At 40.3% G+C, this 18,487-nt stretch overlaps 1 protein-coding gene across 1 annotated transcript in view; it reads left to right on the plus strand.

Moving 5' to 3' along the window:
- LOC140196302 (solute carrier family 12 member 9) overlaps positions 1-16,214 on the plus strand; it is a 131,754-nt gene extending 115,540 nt beyond the window's left edge. The window contains exons 12-13 of the mRNA XM_072255273.1: positions 12,639-12,785; positions 12,931-16,214. Coding sequence (XP_072111374.1) covers positions 12,639-12,785; positions 12,931-13,769 — 986 coding nt within the window. The 3' untranslated portion in view covers positions 13,770-16,214. The remainder of the gene's footprint in view (positions 1-12,638; positions 12,786-12,930) is intronic.
- Positions 16,215-18,487: the final 2,273 nt, after the last annotated feature.

The following is an 18,487-nucleotide window of genomic DNA, read 5'->3' on the forward strand; positions in this document are numbered from 1 at the left end:
AGTCTAATTTTGTCTTGGTATTTTATGCTTCCTTTTAAAATTAGGAGATCTATGATGTGTTTTTGCACAGCCATGTTATTTAGTTCTTCTTTTCAAAGACTGTCATGGGTAGAATTACCCGTGATTCCATATTGGTCAGGTCTTCTTGTACTTACAAAGAATCTTGGCTGTCCATATGATTTTATTTTCTGTATTGCCAACAGAGGAGCTGTGGTCGTGGTGGGGAATCTCTTGGGAGACTAAATACAAAAGGAATGCGTAATGGCAGAGTAACCCCTGATGCTGCTGTTGGGACAGGGGCAGGAGAAGAGGCGGCAGACAGGGAAGAGGTGATGGATTGGGATGGGGCAGCAGACAGAGAGCGCAGTTGAAGGAGGGCATCAACTGAGACATTAAAGTTCCCCTTGACCATATTGGAGCAACGTATCATGGCGCTGCCTGGATCAAGGCCTGTGGTAACTGCCCAAGCAAGAATTGGGAGGTATGTTTAGCTCATAGAGCTGAACAAGGCAGTAAGATCCTGGGTAAATTTGGCAGAGAGAAGTAGTCAGGCACCTGCTGCCATACAACTTTCACTTAGAAAATGAGAAGTACTAGCAAAAATGGAATTAACTACCGGTAGGCTTTTGAAAAGTAGCTAGAACAGGCGATGTGGTCCTGCAGAGTGAGTTTTGGGAGTGAGGCAAGGGATTAAGAAGCAGGTCCTTGAGTGTAGTGTCACCATTTTATGCTCAGCGCCACCAGCTGGTGAGGTGAGAAATAAAATCAGAGGCTGGGTAAATTTATGGCTGACAAACTGGTTCAGCGAGCCAGGAATTCAGGTTCTTGGACCATCGGGATCTCTTCTAAGGTAGAGGTGCCCGGTACAGGAGGTTAGTGTTGCATTTAAAACAGTGAGGGACCAATAGAATTACAGGGAAAGTTGCCTGTGCTTCACAGGAGGGTTTAAAGTAGATTGGCGGGGGCAGGAGGACTCTCAGTATGAGCAAGTCATGGAAGAAACCAGTAGCCATAGAGCAAGTTTAGTAATCAGGATGGCCAGGGATTGGAATACGCAGCTTTGTTTCAGTGTTAGAGCTTTGACAGATAAGGCGGATGAACTCTGACCCTGAGGAGTGGGATGTTGAGAGAAGGGCATGACTGGCAGCTCAGTAATCCAGGATACAGACACCACAGGCGTGACAGAGGTACAGGAAAGCAAAGAAGGGCTGTAGTGGAGGATGTAAAAGCAGCACTTAGAGATGACATTATTGCGGGATCATCCAGAGAGGCCATATGAATAGAAACAAAAAGGGAAGATACAGTATAGTGGGGCTTTTATGGACCTCCAATAATCCATGGGAACTTGAGAAGCAGGTGTGCAGTGAAATTACTCATAGTTGTAAGAATAATACCGTTGTATTCATGGCAGATTTTAACTTCTCCAGTATTGACTGGGCTACCAAGAGTGTTAAGGACTTGGATGGGGGGTGGATTTTATGAAATCTCCTGAGTCAATATATAGAGGGACCCCATTCAGGAAAGGATAATTCTGGACAACTTAAGGAGGGAGGCTGGGCAAGTAACTTAACTGGCAATAAGGGAGCACTTTAGCTCTAGTGACCACAGTTCTGTTAGTTTTAAGATAGTGATGGAAAGGGATAGGGCAGGTCCAAAAATTAGGGACCTAATTTTGGAGAGGGGCTAATTTTGTGGGAATCAGACAAGATCTAGCAGAGGTCAGTCAGGTGAGCCTGTTTGAAAGGAAAGGAATTAATGGCAGGTATGATTGTTTTTAAGATTGTGACAGATGGTGTCCAAGAGCAGCCTGCTCCTATCAGGGTGAAGGGCAAACCTGGTAAGTTTACTGAACCTCTGATAATGAGAGATAGTGAGGTTCCCATCAAGATGAGAACCTTGATAATGAGGGGGCGAAGTAAGTTGTTTCTCAGAACGAAGCCTGCGCCTGGTGGTGTGCTCCAGGGACTGGTGTTGGGGCCGTTGGTATTGATAACTGATTTGGATGCAAATACACAAGACTTGATTAGTAAATTTGTGGATGCTGTTGTGTGGGTCCTCAGGCTCCCATACCTGAAGAGAGCATGTTCCAGATGGTAAGAGTCCTTACTGATGGGTGCCACCTTCTTGCTTGAGGCACCACCTCTTGACGATGCCCTCGAAGGTGGGGAAGGTTGTGCCTGTGATGGAGCTGGCTGGGGCCGCAGCCGTCTGTAGCCCCCTCTGAAGGCTCCATTAATGGAACCAGTCAGAATGCTCTGCACCGTACTCTAGTCAAACTTGCAAGGACGTTAGGTAACATGCCAACTCTTCTCAAGCTCCTAATGAAGCAGAGCCACGGGCGTGCCTTCTTCGTGATTGCATCAATGTGTTGAATCCAAGATAGATCCTTTGAGATGTTGGCTTCCTTTTCGTAAGGAACTTGGAAATATATCAGCTCCAATTTGTGTTTTAAAAATGGGTGTGGTTGCTGTTAGTTAGCCTTACAAGGACATTAATTAACATTAAGAAGTTTAATTTTATCTTTTTGCCAGATCTAGCATTTAAGTTGTTAGGACAAGTTCCTAAACGTGTCCCAAATGTCTGAGCTGATCTGTTACATTGAGGTGTTTGTTATCCACTGTACTAGTTCCATATCCATGGGAGTTTGTTTATAGATAACACCTCTACTATTTGTTCTTTCTGTCGACTATGATTCACAATTTTGTGATCTGCTGCCTTTCATAGTGTTTCTTTTTCCTCTGCAACTAAGATTGCTCATTATTTCACATTCTTGACTTTATCCTTAACTATCCCATTGCCACAGACCTTTTTGAGTGGCAAAATACTAATTTAATATCTGGTCTTATGCTTTTCTAGTCAGCAACAAAGCATGATTTTCCTTTGACCTATTTCATTACTTTTCATAGATTTCTTGTCATTTCCCCCTAAATATTTATGCATTCTCTCTTTTTCTCTCTACTTTCTGAGTATAAAGTGAGGTTCTAACAGACAGTCAGTCCACTGTCCCCTCAGGCTTCAAGGCAGCCTCTGTCATCCCAGAGCCCAAGAGGGCGATAGTAACCTGGCTCAAAGGCTACCATAAGTGGCACTGACCTCAACAGTAATTAAGTGCTTTGAGCCACTGGTTATGGAACACATTAAATCCCATCTTCTTGCTGTATTGGACCCTTCCCAGTTCGCCTACTGCCCAAATCAGTCTACTAATGATGTCATTGACTCTACTCTCCATTCCATCCTGTGCCACCTGGAAAATGGTGCCCTATATGCCAGGATGCTGTTTATTGACCAGCTCGGCATTCAATACGATCATATCTCAGAAGCGGGTGGATGAACTGTCCTCGCTGTGCCTCAACACCTCTCTCTGTAACTGGATGCTGGATTTCTTGAGAGAAAGGCCACAGTCAGTCTGTGTTGGCAGAAATATCTCTAGCTCCATCACTGTGAGCAAGCTCCATCACTGTGAGCACTGGCGCACCCCAGGCTTTATGCTCAGCACGCTGCTGTTCACTTCACTAATGCATGACTGTACAGCGCAATCCAGTTCAAACTCATCTAGTTTGTTGATGACACAACGACAACAAGACGCCATACAGAGATGGGGTAGAGCAGCTGGTAGAATGGTGTGATTACAGCTTAAGTCTCAACATGGACAAGACTAAAGAGATGCTTGTGGACTCAGAAAGGTGCAGGCCGTACCACAAACACGGCTAATCCAGACATCCCACCCTGCAAAAACTCATTTCAGGGAGGTAGCACCATCAACTTGTGGGAGACTCCCGGGAGAGGTGGGATGTCTGCAATAGAGTAGCTCCTACTGGTGTTGAGGCACAGCGAGGACAGTTCATCCACCCGCTTCTGAGATATGATCGTATTGAATGCCGAGCTGGTCAATAAACAGCATCCTGGCATATAGGGCACCATTTTCCAGGTGGCACAGGATGGAATGGAGAGTAGAGTCAATGACATCATTAGTTTAAATAACGTTAGCTATGCTAATGAACAAATGACACCTGTTACTCTCACCTCAACATGTCTTTTACAGTCTTAACCCACCATGGGCAATAGAAAAATCACTGTTGCAAACAGTGCGGCGAGCAACACTGTCATTATTTTGACCCCTATTAGGCAGGGGTACACTTTAGTGTAGTCTGGGGTGACGTACGTTTCATATTTTATTTTTTTGGAACACTCTCGCTCTTGCTCTTGCTCTCGCTCTCTCTGTCTCTCGCACGCGCACTCTCTCGCTTGTGGTCACTCTCAGTCGCGCTTGCTTTCTTGCTCTCTCGCGCGCGTGCTTGCTTTCTTGCTCTCGCTCTCACTCGCGCTGCTTCCTTGCTCTCGCTCTGTCTCCCTCGCGCTCGCTGTCTTGTGCTTGCTTTCTTGCTTTTGCGCTGGCTCTCTCTCGCACGTTCTCTCATGCTCGCTCTCAAAAAAAATCAATTTCTGGGGCATTGTATATAATTTGCGGGCATCAGGGAGCCACTATTAATATGCGGGAGACTCCCGGAACTTCCGGGAGAGGTGGGATGTCTGCTACTCGGTGGAGAGAATTAGGAGTACCAAGTTTCTGGGAGTACGTATAATGACCGATCTCACCTGGTCCCTGAAAGCACAACAGGGTTTCCACTTTCTGAGGAGATTGAGGTAAGTGAGGCTCCCCCCACCCCACCCTCCATTTTAACCGGCTTTTTACTGGGGCACCATTGATAGTGTCCTGACCAGCTACATTGCTGTCTGGTATGGGAATTAAAAGGCATCTGACTGCAAGTCCCTACAAAGGATTGCGAGGACAGCTAAGAGGATCACCGGGGTCTCTCTTCCACCCATTAGGTACATTTATCAGGAGAACTGTGTACACAGGACCCTTATACATTGTTAGTGACCCCTCCCATCGTTCACTAATCTCTTTAACCCCCTACCATCAGTCAGGAGGTACCGTCGTATTAAGACGAGGACTACTATGGTGGGAAACAGCTTCTTCCCCCAGGCCATGAAACTACTGAACCCCTGGCCACCACCCAGGTCTCACCACGTATGGAGCGTCAGTAGTGTTATCCTGTTTACTTTTTAACTTGTATCCTATACTGTGTGCACCTTATTATATGCTAATTTATCTGAGGCTATATTAGTTTGTGTTATGTGTGTGAGTTATTTGTACTCTGTTGTGTACCTTAGTCCAGAGGAATGTTGTCTCATTTGGTGATATATGTATGTACAGTTGAACCACAATAATCTTGAACTTAGCATAAATGCAGGCTTCAGTTTTGTTTCAAGTATCATTTCTAAGTTCTTTTGCATGTTAATGACTGTTCTCATTCGGCTAAATATAGTTTTGTGGGAATGTGCCTAGTTTTAATCTAAACGATTTTACGTTTGAAAAATACCTTGGCCACTGTTTTGTAGCACTTATATTTTCCAGTTCTTCTGCTTGAGGCTCTAACCCTAAATCTAATCTAAATCTCTTTTGGTGTGCTTACTACCTGCAGCTTTATGCATTTACTCTGTCATAAAGATTCATAGACCCATTGATTTATGTTAAAACCCAGTTCACGGCCAATTTATAGATGTATTGAATCGTTGCAGTACCTTTTTCCTGCCAATAGACTCAAATTCATCTGTGGAATGAGCTCCAGTATTTCATTAGCAAAATACATCAGGTGCTGGAAATCAGGTCTTCTTCTTCATAGATACCATTTAACTAGTTAAGTATTTCCAGTATTTTCTGGCTTTGCTCGAATATATCAAGTCTATTCCATAGCTAACGTGGTGTTGCAGTTTTAACCGAGACAATAATTCACAAACTGTAATGTTTGAGAAATCCAAACCAAGTCTTTATTATACATAAAGTATAACAATACTTTAAAGATAAAAGTTTAAAATGCCTTCAACTGTAACACACATAATGGAGCACTTACTAGAAGCGTTAAACATCCACTTTACATTTTTATTAATAACCACCTGACAGCACAGTATGACCTTGAAACAGATAAATGATAGAGGTTTAGAGTGATTATGAATACCTCACTAAGTGTTGGCCTTTTTCTCAGCTATCATATGTTAAAAGAAAATTCTTCCTCAGCTGTAAATCATAAAACAATGAAACATTTTGTTTGAATTATTTAATTTTGTATGAATACCTTGAGATGTATTTTGGAGCAAACGGATTTTACAGGAATATGGCTACACATCCAAAAGACTACAAGATTCAGAAATAGAATATGAGAAATTCACATTTAATTGTCATCACTGAAGGTATGCACAAGTACTTGACAACTGCTTTTATATTTGTTAAGCACACGGTCAGTTTCATGGACTTCAGTGGATCCGTGTGTAGCAGGCACAGCAGACCACGTGTTTAGCAGTCCTAGCCAAAGACACACATCTCTCACGAAGTATTTTGGATTTTGAGTTGATATTCTGTGAGAATTTGCCAATTTTGAAAATATCTATTCCTAGTCAAAAAGTCAGCTATTCGAAAGAGAAGTGCTGTTCATCCCACTGTCCTGTTCTCTTTCCATAGTCCAATAAAATTTCTTGATATCTCTAATGAGTTTTCCATTAACCACCTTATCTTTGAGAAAAACAATTGCGACTATCAATCTCTATTCTTAACTATCAACAAAATGATAGATAGACGGTGTCATTGACAATTATTGGTCTCCAATCACTTGCTCACAGGTGCTCAATTTGTTGTTTGCTAAGACCATATCGCCCTGGACCTCATTACTGTGTTAATCTTAACATGGACTAAAAGCTGAATTTGAAAGATAGAGGGTGAGTAACTACCTTTAGCAATACAGAGTCCTGATTGAAAATTGAAGTCAGTGGGTATCAGGGAGAAAATAGCTCCCTAGATTACTCTACAGCATCCAAATTTTATGATCTCTACTGCCAAGCAAGCCAAGGCCATATGGGAATATTGCCATTTGCAGCTGCTCTGCAAAGTTGCACACCAACCTGATTAAGAAATATTTTGCCAGTCATTCATTGTCACTAGCTCAATGTCCTGGAACTCTGCCCAATGAAATGAGGGAAGTATCATTATAAGGAAGTCCGCAGAGGTGCAAGGAAGCCATTCAGCACCAGTTTCTTAAGGGCAGCTAGGGATGGGGAATACATGTTGGTCTCTGCCACTGAGGCACAGATCCCAAAAAATAGTTTTACAAACATGTTATTTTGTCATACAACTTGAAATTTCATTAAGCATTCTTTTATTGCATTTTGTAGATCATTCTTTATTTAATATTCAATGAACCATGTGCACTGAACATTAATTTTTGCTTCAGTTTGCCTCTTGTCCTGCTGTTTTGCTGCCTAATTGGTGGCCTTTTTGTGAATAAGAGTATAACGTCTTCATCTCTCCAGTACTACTATACCCAAGGAGTGTTCAAAGGTTCAAAGGTCAAATTTAATGTCAGAGAAATGTATACAATATATATCCTGAAATGCTTTTTCTTCACAAACATCCATGAAAACAGAGAAGTGCCCCAAAGAATGAACCGACATTTAAACATGAGAACCCCAAAGTCCCACCCAGCTGCCCCCTCCCACACGTAAGCGGCAGAGAGTAATGATTTCCCCCGCCCCACCAGCAAAAAAAAACACATCGGTACCATCACCGAGCCCAAGCGTGTGCTAAGCAATAGCAGAGACACAGACCAAAGTTACCCCAAAGACTTCACATTTCATCCGAAATTCGACAAACCACGGGTTCTCTCTCTCCCTGGTAAGGGGGAGGAAGGTGTCCCCCATTTTCACAGCTAGCAGGAGACATAACAACCACCCACTGGGTTTCAATTTTAAAAGTCCATTTCATCGCTTTCTTCGAGCTCTGTGTCCGAAAAATGCAAAAACCTCGGGTCTTCGGGCCCACAGCGAAAGATTTTCCAGCCTCCTCGACAACACACGAGTTTCCTGCCGTGACCCTGACCCTCGATCCACTCGTCTCCAGACCCCGAGATCTTAGACTTCCAAACATGATTGAGACTCTCCAGTCTCGATCTCGAGCAGAGTTATCTGCAGCTTAATGTGAAAAAGACTAAGGAGCTGGTGGTAGACCAGAGGAGAGCTAAGGCACCGGTGACCCCTGTTTCCATCCAGGGGGTCAGTGTGGACATGGTGGAGGATTACAAATACCTGGGGATACGAATTGACAATAAACTGGACTGGTCAAAGAACACTGAGGCTGTCTACAAGAAGGGTCAGAGCCGTCTCTATTTCCTGAGGAGACTGAGGTCCTTTAACATCTGCCGGACGATGCTGAGGATGTTCTACGAGTCTGTGGTGGCCAGTGCCATCATGTTTGCTGTTGTGTGCTGGGGCAGCAGGCTGAGGGTAGCAGACACCAACAGAATCAACAAACTCATTCGTAAGGCCAGTGATGTTGTGGGGATGGAACTGGACTCTCTGACGGTGGTGTCTGAGAAGTCCAAGTTGCATGCCATCTAGGACAATGTCTCCCATCCACGACATAATGGACTGGTTGGGCACAGGAGTACATTCAGCCAGAGACTCATTCCACCGAGATGCAACACAGAGCGTCATAGGAAGTCATTCCTGCCTGTGGCCATCAAACTTTACAACTCCTCCCTTGGAGGGTCAGAAACCCTGAGCCAATAGGCTGGCCCTGGACTTTTTTCCTGGCATAATTTACATATTACTATTTAATTATTTATGGTATTATTACTATTTAATTATTTATAGTGCAACTGTAAAGAAAACCAATTTCCCTCAGGATCAATAAAGTATGACTATGACTATGACTGTCAGGCCAAACCCTTGGCATGTCGAATAACAGCCAGTTGTGGAACCCTGACAACAGGTCCCATTCCCGCAAAGAACCGAAGTCAGTGTGTAACTCCAGGTCAGGGTCTTCAAAAGAACCCTGAAAGTGAAAAATAAAGATATTAAAGATGGAAATAGAGCTGCTTCCGAAGACGCAGGCAAAGGAGTCGCCGTTAGGCGCCATTAACCCTCCTAAGCTCCGCTGGAGTGTTGTAAGATTCCAGCAAAATCTTTTGCCATTTCTGGAACAGTGTAAGACATAGAAGCAGAAATATGCCATTTGGCCTCTTGTACTTGTTCTGGCGTTCACCAAGATCATGATTGATCTTTTGACATGGTGCCATTTTCCTGTACTAAAGCCATTTTGTTTGATTTCCTTGACATCCAAAATCTGTTAATCTTCCTCTTTTGCTTTGCACAGTAACCTCAACCTCCTTGTGAACTTGTAGATGATATAGTGGTATCATCTCCAACAAGAGTTCCCAACCTGGGGTCCACAGCCCCTTCAGTTAATGGTAAGGGTCCATGGCATAAGAAAGGTTGAGAACCCCTGATCATAGACAAGAGAAAATCAGCAGATGTGGGAAATCCAAGCAACACACGCAAAATTCTGGAGGAACTCAGCAGACCAGGCAGCATCTATGGAAAAGAGTACAGTCAACATTTCGGGCCAAGAGCCTTCAACAGGACTGGAGAAAAAAAGATGAAGAGAAGGTTTACAAGATTGCAGATTATACTACTGTAGTGGGCTTTATCTCAAATAACTATGAGTCCAAGTACAGGAAGGAGATAGAGTTTAGTAACATGGTGTCAGGATAACAACCTTTCCCTCAGTGGCACTGAAGGGAGGGGTTTAGTCAAGACACCATTTTATTGGTTGCTGATTTCAGGAAGGGGGGGCATTGCAAATATTCTGGTCTACACAATGAACTGAGGTTGAGAGCTACAAGTTCCTAGGAGTTAAAATGTCACCATATGCACACCATGACGAGAAAACTCACAAATGCCTCTATTTCCTCAGGAGGCAAAAGAAATTTGGCGTGCCCTCATCAATCCTTACCAATTTTTATTGATGCATTATAGAAAGCATTCTGTCTGGATACGTCGAAGCTTTGTAAGGCAACTGCTTTTCCCTGATTGAAAGAAATTGCAGGGAGTTGTGGATACAGCTCAGCACATCAAGGACCACCCCTGCATGGGCCCTGTCTACTCTTCTCACTGCCTCAGTAAAGTAGCCACCATAACCAAAGACCCCTCTTCTCCCCTCTCCCATCAGGCAAAAGATACACAAGCCAGACTCAAGTTATTATAGGTCCTCTAGTAACCCATATTAAAATAATATGGACTCTAGACCTCAATCTAGTTCATTGACTTTGCACCTTATTGTGCACTTCTGCACTTTCTCTGTAGTTGTTATAATTTATTCTGTATTCTGCTGTTTTTTTTTTTTTTTTTTACCTTGTTCCGCTGTGCAGTGACCTGATCTATATACACAGTATGCAAGAGAAACTTACTTTGGTGCAAGTCCAGTCTTTCTAAAGTATCGCTAAATCTATACTGACTGAAAAGTTAGGAATCACTGGTCTAGGGAGCTCTAATTTTAGATGCATTCACTTTCATGTTAAGAGCAAGATGCCTAATGAAAAGATATGGCTACATTATCTGGTTAAAGGCTTCCTTCTGCATATTTTCTGTTCCACCTGTCATTATTTATTTCCAGTCCATCTGCGCCAGATCATTTTCACTTGCTGAAATAAAGTGTTTTTGATAGTTTATTATCTTATTTCATGATTACTTTCCACCTGTTATGATATTGTCATCATTAGTTCTCAAATGATTTCCCGATGAAATGCTTGGAATTAAATCAAAAAATCTGTTCTTTCTCATTGGGTAGACATAAATTGATCTAGACAATTTGTTGTGCACTTTTCAGCAATTTCTTTTGCTTTTATTGTGCATGTACTTCTAAATGACTATTGAGTAAATTAACACCCTCCACACACACACGCACCCATCACACATCCAGAGACAGCACTGTTTTATTTTCTGAGATAAACTTATCTGTCTGTTTCTCACAATTTTGGTTCTGTTCTTTGTAACAGTATTCTAGTTTTTTCAGCTATACCCAAATAGAACCTTTGCTGCTTAAGCACGTCATTCATTTCCAGGAGCATAATATTATTTTTGATGAACGCCCTCGCTTCCATTTGTTCGTCCTATGTTCTGCCAGCCCTCTCAGCTCTGTTTGTCATTGAATTAATTTGTTCATTTTTCATAAGTAACCCTTAAAAATAAGCATTTGTTTATCTGAAATAACCACAGGGCAAATAATCATTTCAAAAACAAGAAATGTACTTTTATTACCACATTGCAATTTGTGTATAACCTCGCAGCATATGAAACTGTCTGTGCTGATTTATTATGTCAGCATGATGCACGCCATTTTTATTGCTGAGCCAGGTTCTACAAAATTGCATTTGTTTAAAATATATTTCATCATGCAGCTAACATTTGATAACTTTAACGTGAACAGTTATAAATCTAAGTTTGTTATTATGCATATTTTAGCCAGTGTATTACATGAATGGTAGTCACTCTGATTTGAGAGTTCACTCAGGTGGCAGATCATAGGTTGTTCAGCTTTGGCGGCATCCATTGTTTCAGCATCGTGATTGGGAGACTGGTGTGTTGATGAGATGAGTATGGGGTGGGGGGGTTAAAATCTTGAAGGTAGGGAGTGGGTTTTTTTTCTTGATTTGGTAACCAGGGTAACAAACATTCAATTCAATGTTAAATATTTGCCTGAATAGTATGAATAAGTAACACCTTACATGACAAGATTTTGCCAATGTATTGAAACTCTGCTGTTGTCAATTCAGTGCCTTCCAGCAACCAGTAAATGCGACCATTAATCACCTGAGTAAGACAGATAATTCAGTAGTAGCCAGGAGGAAGCAGCAGTCCCCATCTAAGTTTTCTCATTTATTATCAAATCTTTTCACCATTCCAAAAGTATTTATCAAATTGTCTGTTGCGTACAGTGGTTCCGGTTAATCGGGCTATCTGTTAATTGGGGAAGCTGTGAATTTGGGACAACTCTTAAAGAACAAAAATGAATTAACATTTATTTGGGGCACTATGCCACTTAACTGGGCAGGAGTCTGTTGCTGGACAGGTTCTAACTAGTGTCAGTTGTGTCTGTGTTCAAAAAACAGCGATATTTGTCACCGATAGTTGGCGAGAAATTAGCAGGAAGACAATTCCGAACTGTTTTGCTCACTGCAGTTTCTAGCATTCTGGCTTGGAGGTGCCAGAAATGGACAGAAGTGAAAATTAAACAATTTCACTACTTCAACAAGTTAGGAACTACATAGTATTTGAAGGTATGGACTATCATCTTGAATATTACAATGAAAATGAAGATGTGGGGGATGCAATTGGCAACAGAATTGTATGAAGACAGTCCATTATCTGTGCTAGTGTCTGCGCTGATTTTGTTCATTGTGTACACTGGATGAATTCCTCCATCAGTAACTATTAGGAACTAATTACAGTTTTACAGTACTGTAGTTCTATTGGTATTTGTTTTATATTTAAATGCATAATTTGTTACTGAGTTTGTGTTTTAATACTTTTTTAACTATTTCCATGAAACTTTGCTAACTGGGCCAAAATATACTAGTCCCCAATGAACTGAATACACTACATTTAGAATGATTGTGTGATTTCAGTTTGCATGTTATTAACAGTTAAAAAGATTTCTGTTTCGTTAGTATCTGCATAAATGTTGGGTAAATAAAAGTCTGTATAAACAAGTAAAAGTAACTTAAATACTCCTATGTTCTGCCTTTTAGATGAGATGCCTTCTGATCCTCTTCAGGCACAGTATGATTCCTGGTTAAGCTTGGTTGATGCGTTGAATGTAAAATCGTTTGTCAGCCTTACACTCTCTGATTCAGTGCGTCATGGAGTACAACATCTTTTATTCATCTCTGGTCTAGGTAAATTTAAAAACTCAATTCGTTTTAAACCAATATTCATAGCAATTGTTTTATTCTTGGATAATCAGTAAAGGCAAACCTGCGTTGACATTTTCATCTTAGGGTATTAAGAACCTGTCTTTATACTGCCTTGTTTTTTTTTTAGGTGGAATGAGACCCAATACTCTTATCCTGGGTTTCTATGATGACTGTGTTCCCGAGGATGGCTTACAACAAATTCCAGCATTTTCAGATAATTCTTCTATCAACAGTGATGATAATTCCAGCCTACTGCCACATTTCTCTGCAGTCAGACATCGCTCCTCTCCCAAGGCACTGTCAGGCAAAGAGTATGTGGGCATTATCTCCGATTCCATTAAAATGTTAAAAAATGTTTGCTTGGCCCGATACTTCAACCAGCTAAACAAAACTGATCTGTTCAACCGCAAGAATTACGAAGTCTCCATTGATGTGTGGCCACTCAATCCACTACGTCCTGACAGTGCTAATTATGTAGATACTTGCAGTTTGTTTCTGTTACAAATGGCATGTATTCTTAACATGGTACGTTCCTGGAGGACAGCCAAACTACGTATCTTTTTGTGTGTTGAATCTGGGAACAGTGCTGGAGAGCATGAGAAAAAATTAAAACTGCTTTTAGGTCAGCTACGTATTAAAGGTTCAATTAAAACCCTGCATTGGGATGATGTTGCTGCATTACATTGGCACAAACAGATGCCTCAAGTAGGTCAAGAAGAGGGTAATTTTGTAAATAATTTCCCGACTAATGCAATGAAAATCTCAAACGACTATCTGATAGCTGTAAATAAGATGATTTTAGAGCAGGACACCCATCCTGCAATCCGCTTTCTATACCTACCACGGCCTCCCGCAGACATTACTCTACATGAAAGATACCTAGAGCAGCTTGATATCTTGACCAGGGACCTGGGACCTACTATGTTAATTCATGGAATTAGTGCAGTCACCAGTATTGATCTTTAGATATTGCATTTTATACTATTGATTGTGGTGGTTACGAAGAGAGTGTTGCTGCTAGTAAAAGTGCAAGCTTGGAAACTTTCTGATATTTTAGATCAGGGTTTTCTAACCTTTTTTATTGCCATGGACCAATACCATTAAGCAAGGGGTCTGTAGACCACAGTCTGGAACCACTGCTATAGATCCAAATTGCTGAAAATGAACAAAGGGATTGATGTTCATGCATCTGGCATTGCTATTAGTAGTTCACTTTCTTCCTCTGCATACAGTGGCAAAGGTGAAATCCACTGTATCCATCAGCACAATCAGCTCTTCTAGATTTGAAGAAACCTCACAGGAGTTCTTCTAAAAAAAAAGTTCTTAAAACGTACATCAAATATGAGTTACTTCTAACGAGTTATGTTGTGCTTCCATAATGTATCATGAAAATATTGAAACTACTAAAAGATCTCCACCAATTTCTTCCATCAGATATGAACAACTTAAATTTTAGTTTAATCAGAAGAAATACTTGATCTTTGCAGCAATAATCTGATATTTTCAATTGGATTATTGCTAAATTTACAGATAGATATCTTCCTGTATTCTGAAATTGTGTTTTTTTTTTCTTCACAAATTGTAATTGAAACATTTCAACATGGGTAATGCTATACGTCGTTGAAAAATGGTCAAAGACAAAGTATATCCTCAAAACATATAGTTAAAATAGTTTGCAGTGAGAAAAGTGGATCCTAGAGTTAAAGACAATGCCACTTGGTTTACGTTTTTAACCGTGACATTTTGAGGGCTTTTTTTAATAATCTCTAAACTTTTAGACAACGTTTTCTTGGTCACTTGAGGTGTAAATTATACTCTCTGATCTGTTGGTTTAGTTTTTCTAGTTCTGTATCATCAGAGCAATAGGTTTAGAATTATCACAGCGAAGATTGAGATTGCAGTTTAACCAATAGTAAAATAAAGCTGTAAATACCAATTAGCCTACCTGTTATACAGTGCTTTTCCAGGATTTTAGGGAGAATTGTTTAACAGAGCATACTAAGTTTAATTGTTATAAATGGGCATGCAAATTTATTGTACCTCCTGATCTTTTTTGATATATCAAGCAAATAGCGTAAATTTTTTTGAGAAACACAGCCATCCTGGAAATGTTCATCATTCCAAGCAGCATCTGTGTGAAGAGAGTAATGAAGTTGTAGCTATTGGTTTATCATTGTCAAAAGTACTGAGATAAGTGAAAAGCTTGTCTTGCATTCCATTCATACAGATCAAGTTAACGTTTCCAGTCAATAGTCTTTCATCATAATTGTGAAAAGTTAGAAATGGAATTAGATACAGTTGCAAAGAAAATGAAGAGGGGTGGAGAGGACAAAAGACTAAATGACATAAGTGGTTGTGTGAGCCAAAGGATGGCAGTAAAAATGAGTTTTTAAAGGTGTGTCTAGTGAAGGTACCAAAAGGAGGGTGAAAACAAATGCTGTGTACGTGAGATACACAGTACTGGAATGTCTGAGCATCTGGAATTGTTGAATTCAGTATGTAGTTCAGATGGTTCAAAAGATGTGGCAAACATGAGAAAATCTGCAGATGCTGGAAATCGAGAGCAGCACACACAATATGCTGGAAAGCATTGTGTGTGTGTGTGTGTGTGTGTGTGTTGCTATTTCTCAAGCTTACATTGGTCTTTGTTGAGACAGTGATGAAGACCAAAACACAGATCTGAGTGCATGTGGGATAGAGAATTAAAACAGGAAGTTCAGGCTTATCTTTGCAAACTGGATGGAGGATTTCTGCAAAGCAGATATCTTCTGGTTCCCCATTACAGAGAAGAGTGAATGGAATGCAGTATAGTAAATGTAAAAACGTGTTTGGGTTCTGGACGGCAAGAAGTGAGGCGTAAAAGGGCTGGAGTGCACTGAAGGGGGCAAACAAGTTTTAAGTTGGAGAATCGTGATTGTGGACAGATGGGTGTGAGAGGGACAGAAATGTTTGAGAACCTTGCTGGTTTGGTAAAGGGAAAGCCATGGCTGAGGAGAAAGGAGAAGTACTGGTTGTCCTGAGTATTTCCAGCATTTTCCACTTTTGTTTTGATATATTGGGATGTGCCAAAATGGAGGTGCTAAAAATAATTATTGAGGATCAAATAAAAATACAGGAAGCTGACTTCTTCGGTGGGGTGGGGGGTCACTGTTGTTTCGGTGGCTGCCACAACAGTCATGATGTGGTTACATCAGATCAGCCATGATCTTATTAAATGGCAGAGCAGAGTCAAGTCACCTATTCCTGCTCCTGATTTTTATGTTTGCATTTGCTGTTCATAGCTTCTTAAAGAAAAAAAATGTAGTTTTGGGCATATTGTAGATTTTTTTTTGCATCTTGTATCATGAAGTCATCAGAACAGATTGATTAAACTGTAGCCAATGAATAAAAGAGCAGATTTATGACTACGTATATTTAATTTTTATGCTCTATGCTTACTGCAGGTTCTCTTTCAGTTACAAAAAGACACTTTTTGTTTACATTTATCAGTAATGACTTTGCTTCTTGACTTTTGCACAATAAAAATGTGTGGTGTAGGTTAATCTCCAAAAAGCCCTCAGTTGTCCATCAATGGAACCAGTGAGCTGATGAATGGAGAAAAATCCCTTTCCCGGCAGGGGATTCTGTTCTGAAGGCTCATTAATTTAAGATCGTTGCTGAGATTTAAAATACGAATTGCTTATTCAGGAAGAGGTTCAAGCATGGACTGATTTTATAAAGGGAATAATTGAGCTCTGGACCATTGCATATTTTAAGTGTGGATAAATATTTGAAGCAAAGTGAATCTACTAGAAAGAGCAGAGCTCTGGGTTTAGTTTTAGATTACTCTGGCAAAAAAGGTGATACAGACACAGCATGTCTATTGAATTGTATCTAATCCTGCTGTGAGCTCTGGTTTATGAATTGAGAAATTACTACCAACTATATTTCTGTTAGATGCATCCTGTTGTTATGAGAGCCATGTTAGTTGACCCTAAGTTTCTAAGGCTTTTAGAACCAAGAACGTGGCTTGTTTAATCCAAAGTAGATTGGCTTTGGATACTCTGGGACTGTGTTCTGTTAAAGGAAAAACTCCCAACAGTTGTTGTGGTTGTTTGTAGTCAGCTATTGTAACACTAATTTTTATGGAATCTCCCACTGGCAAATCATGGATTCTCTCCAACCCAAAAAAAAGAGAGCAAAAGGAAAGAATATATTAATCTAACTTCCAAAATCTCATAACTAGGTGTTAAAATATATATGTTTGTAAAATGATCTGAAATAATAGTCTAGGAATCACTATATACAAAGCTATAGTAAAACATCAAAAATAGTGCATACTGCACAGTCCTGAACACTAATAATGATCAATGCAACAAGCAATTGTTCTTATAGAAAAGCTCCATGGCTGCAGCAATTTTAAGTAAATTTCCTATTGTCTACATTTGGCATTTTTGATTTTATTTTCTGAATGAGCTGTACTTGGAAATCAAAGCTGGCGTGTTCTTCAAATATTTAAAGTGACAGTTTTTCTAAAAGTTCAGCTTTACATGAATCTATGAGTTCACACTTAGTTCAAAATATATCTCCTAGGTTAGAAGAAAATGTAAATGAAAATGGTATATCTATTTTAAATGATCCTGCATGCCCTATGAAGATACGGGATTCTTGCTGAACAAAAAAATGCATTTAGTATTTATATTCTATCCCATCATTATTAAACAGGAGCCCCTTAGCACATTAATTTTAATAAGTTACCCGCAAGTGCCTATCATTTTGATGCTAACACAGAAGACAATTGAGAATTAATGCTAATGTCACTGTACAAGTTATTGATCTTGATCTTTGCCTCAGGTTATCTTGTTTAGTTTCAGAGTTGTATACACGTTAATAATTCAGTTGCTGGGATATTAATACCGGAGCAGATATTCTGCAGTGAGCATGCAGAAGTATTTTAATTGACTTTTTGAAGCATCATAATTCAACATTTTATTACAATATTCTATGACAGTCTTTCATACTCAAAATCATGCCCTTATTTCAGGAAGAATTAAATGATACCTGAAGACTGGTTCTCATGTAAAAATCAATGCTCGCCAATCTCAATAACAAGCGGCTTAATTTTAAAAAATTCTACAAGTTTCCTTAAGAATGTTTATTTCATCATTAATATCCAAACAACTGAATTATTGATAGGTGCACACTTCAGAAAATTAAACAATACAACCTCATTTGATCTATAATCCAGAGTCATAGATAGAGCATAGAGACCAGACCTTAAGCGCACTGAGTCCTCATGGAGCATCAACCACTTATTTTCATTAATTTTATTTTAATCCCATTTTTCAAATTCTCATGAGCTCTCCCTAGATGCTATCAGTCAGCTGGACACTAGGGGAGATTTATCATTGCGAATTAGCCTTGTATACCACGTCTTTGGGATGTGGGAGGAGACCGGAACACTTACGATCACAGATCACGCAAGCCGGCACAGAATCGTACCAAGGTCGGGATCCTCTGGCACTGTTAGGCAACGACTCCTCTTGCTGTGTCATGGTACCACACTCATCGGTAGCTTTAGTGTTCAGTCATTAACAGAATGCATGAGTTTTTAATGGCTAAGAAATTCTATTCGTACTTTGTAAAACCATTGACTGGATTTGTATTGCAGTCTTTTCTGGCGTGTTAAAGCGCTCACGCTAATA

The sequence above is a fragment of the Mobula birostris genome, chromosome 4, assembly GCF_030028105.1.
Source record: "Mobula birostris isolate sMobBir1 chromosome 4, sMobBir1.hap1, whole genome shotgun sequence".
NCBI lineage: Eukaryota > Metazoa > Chordata > Chondrichthyes > Myliobatiformes > Myliobatidae > Mobula > Mobula birostris.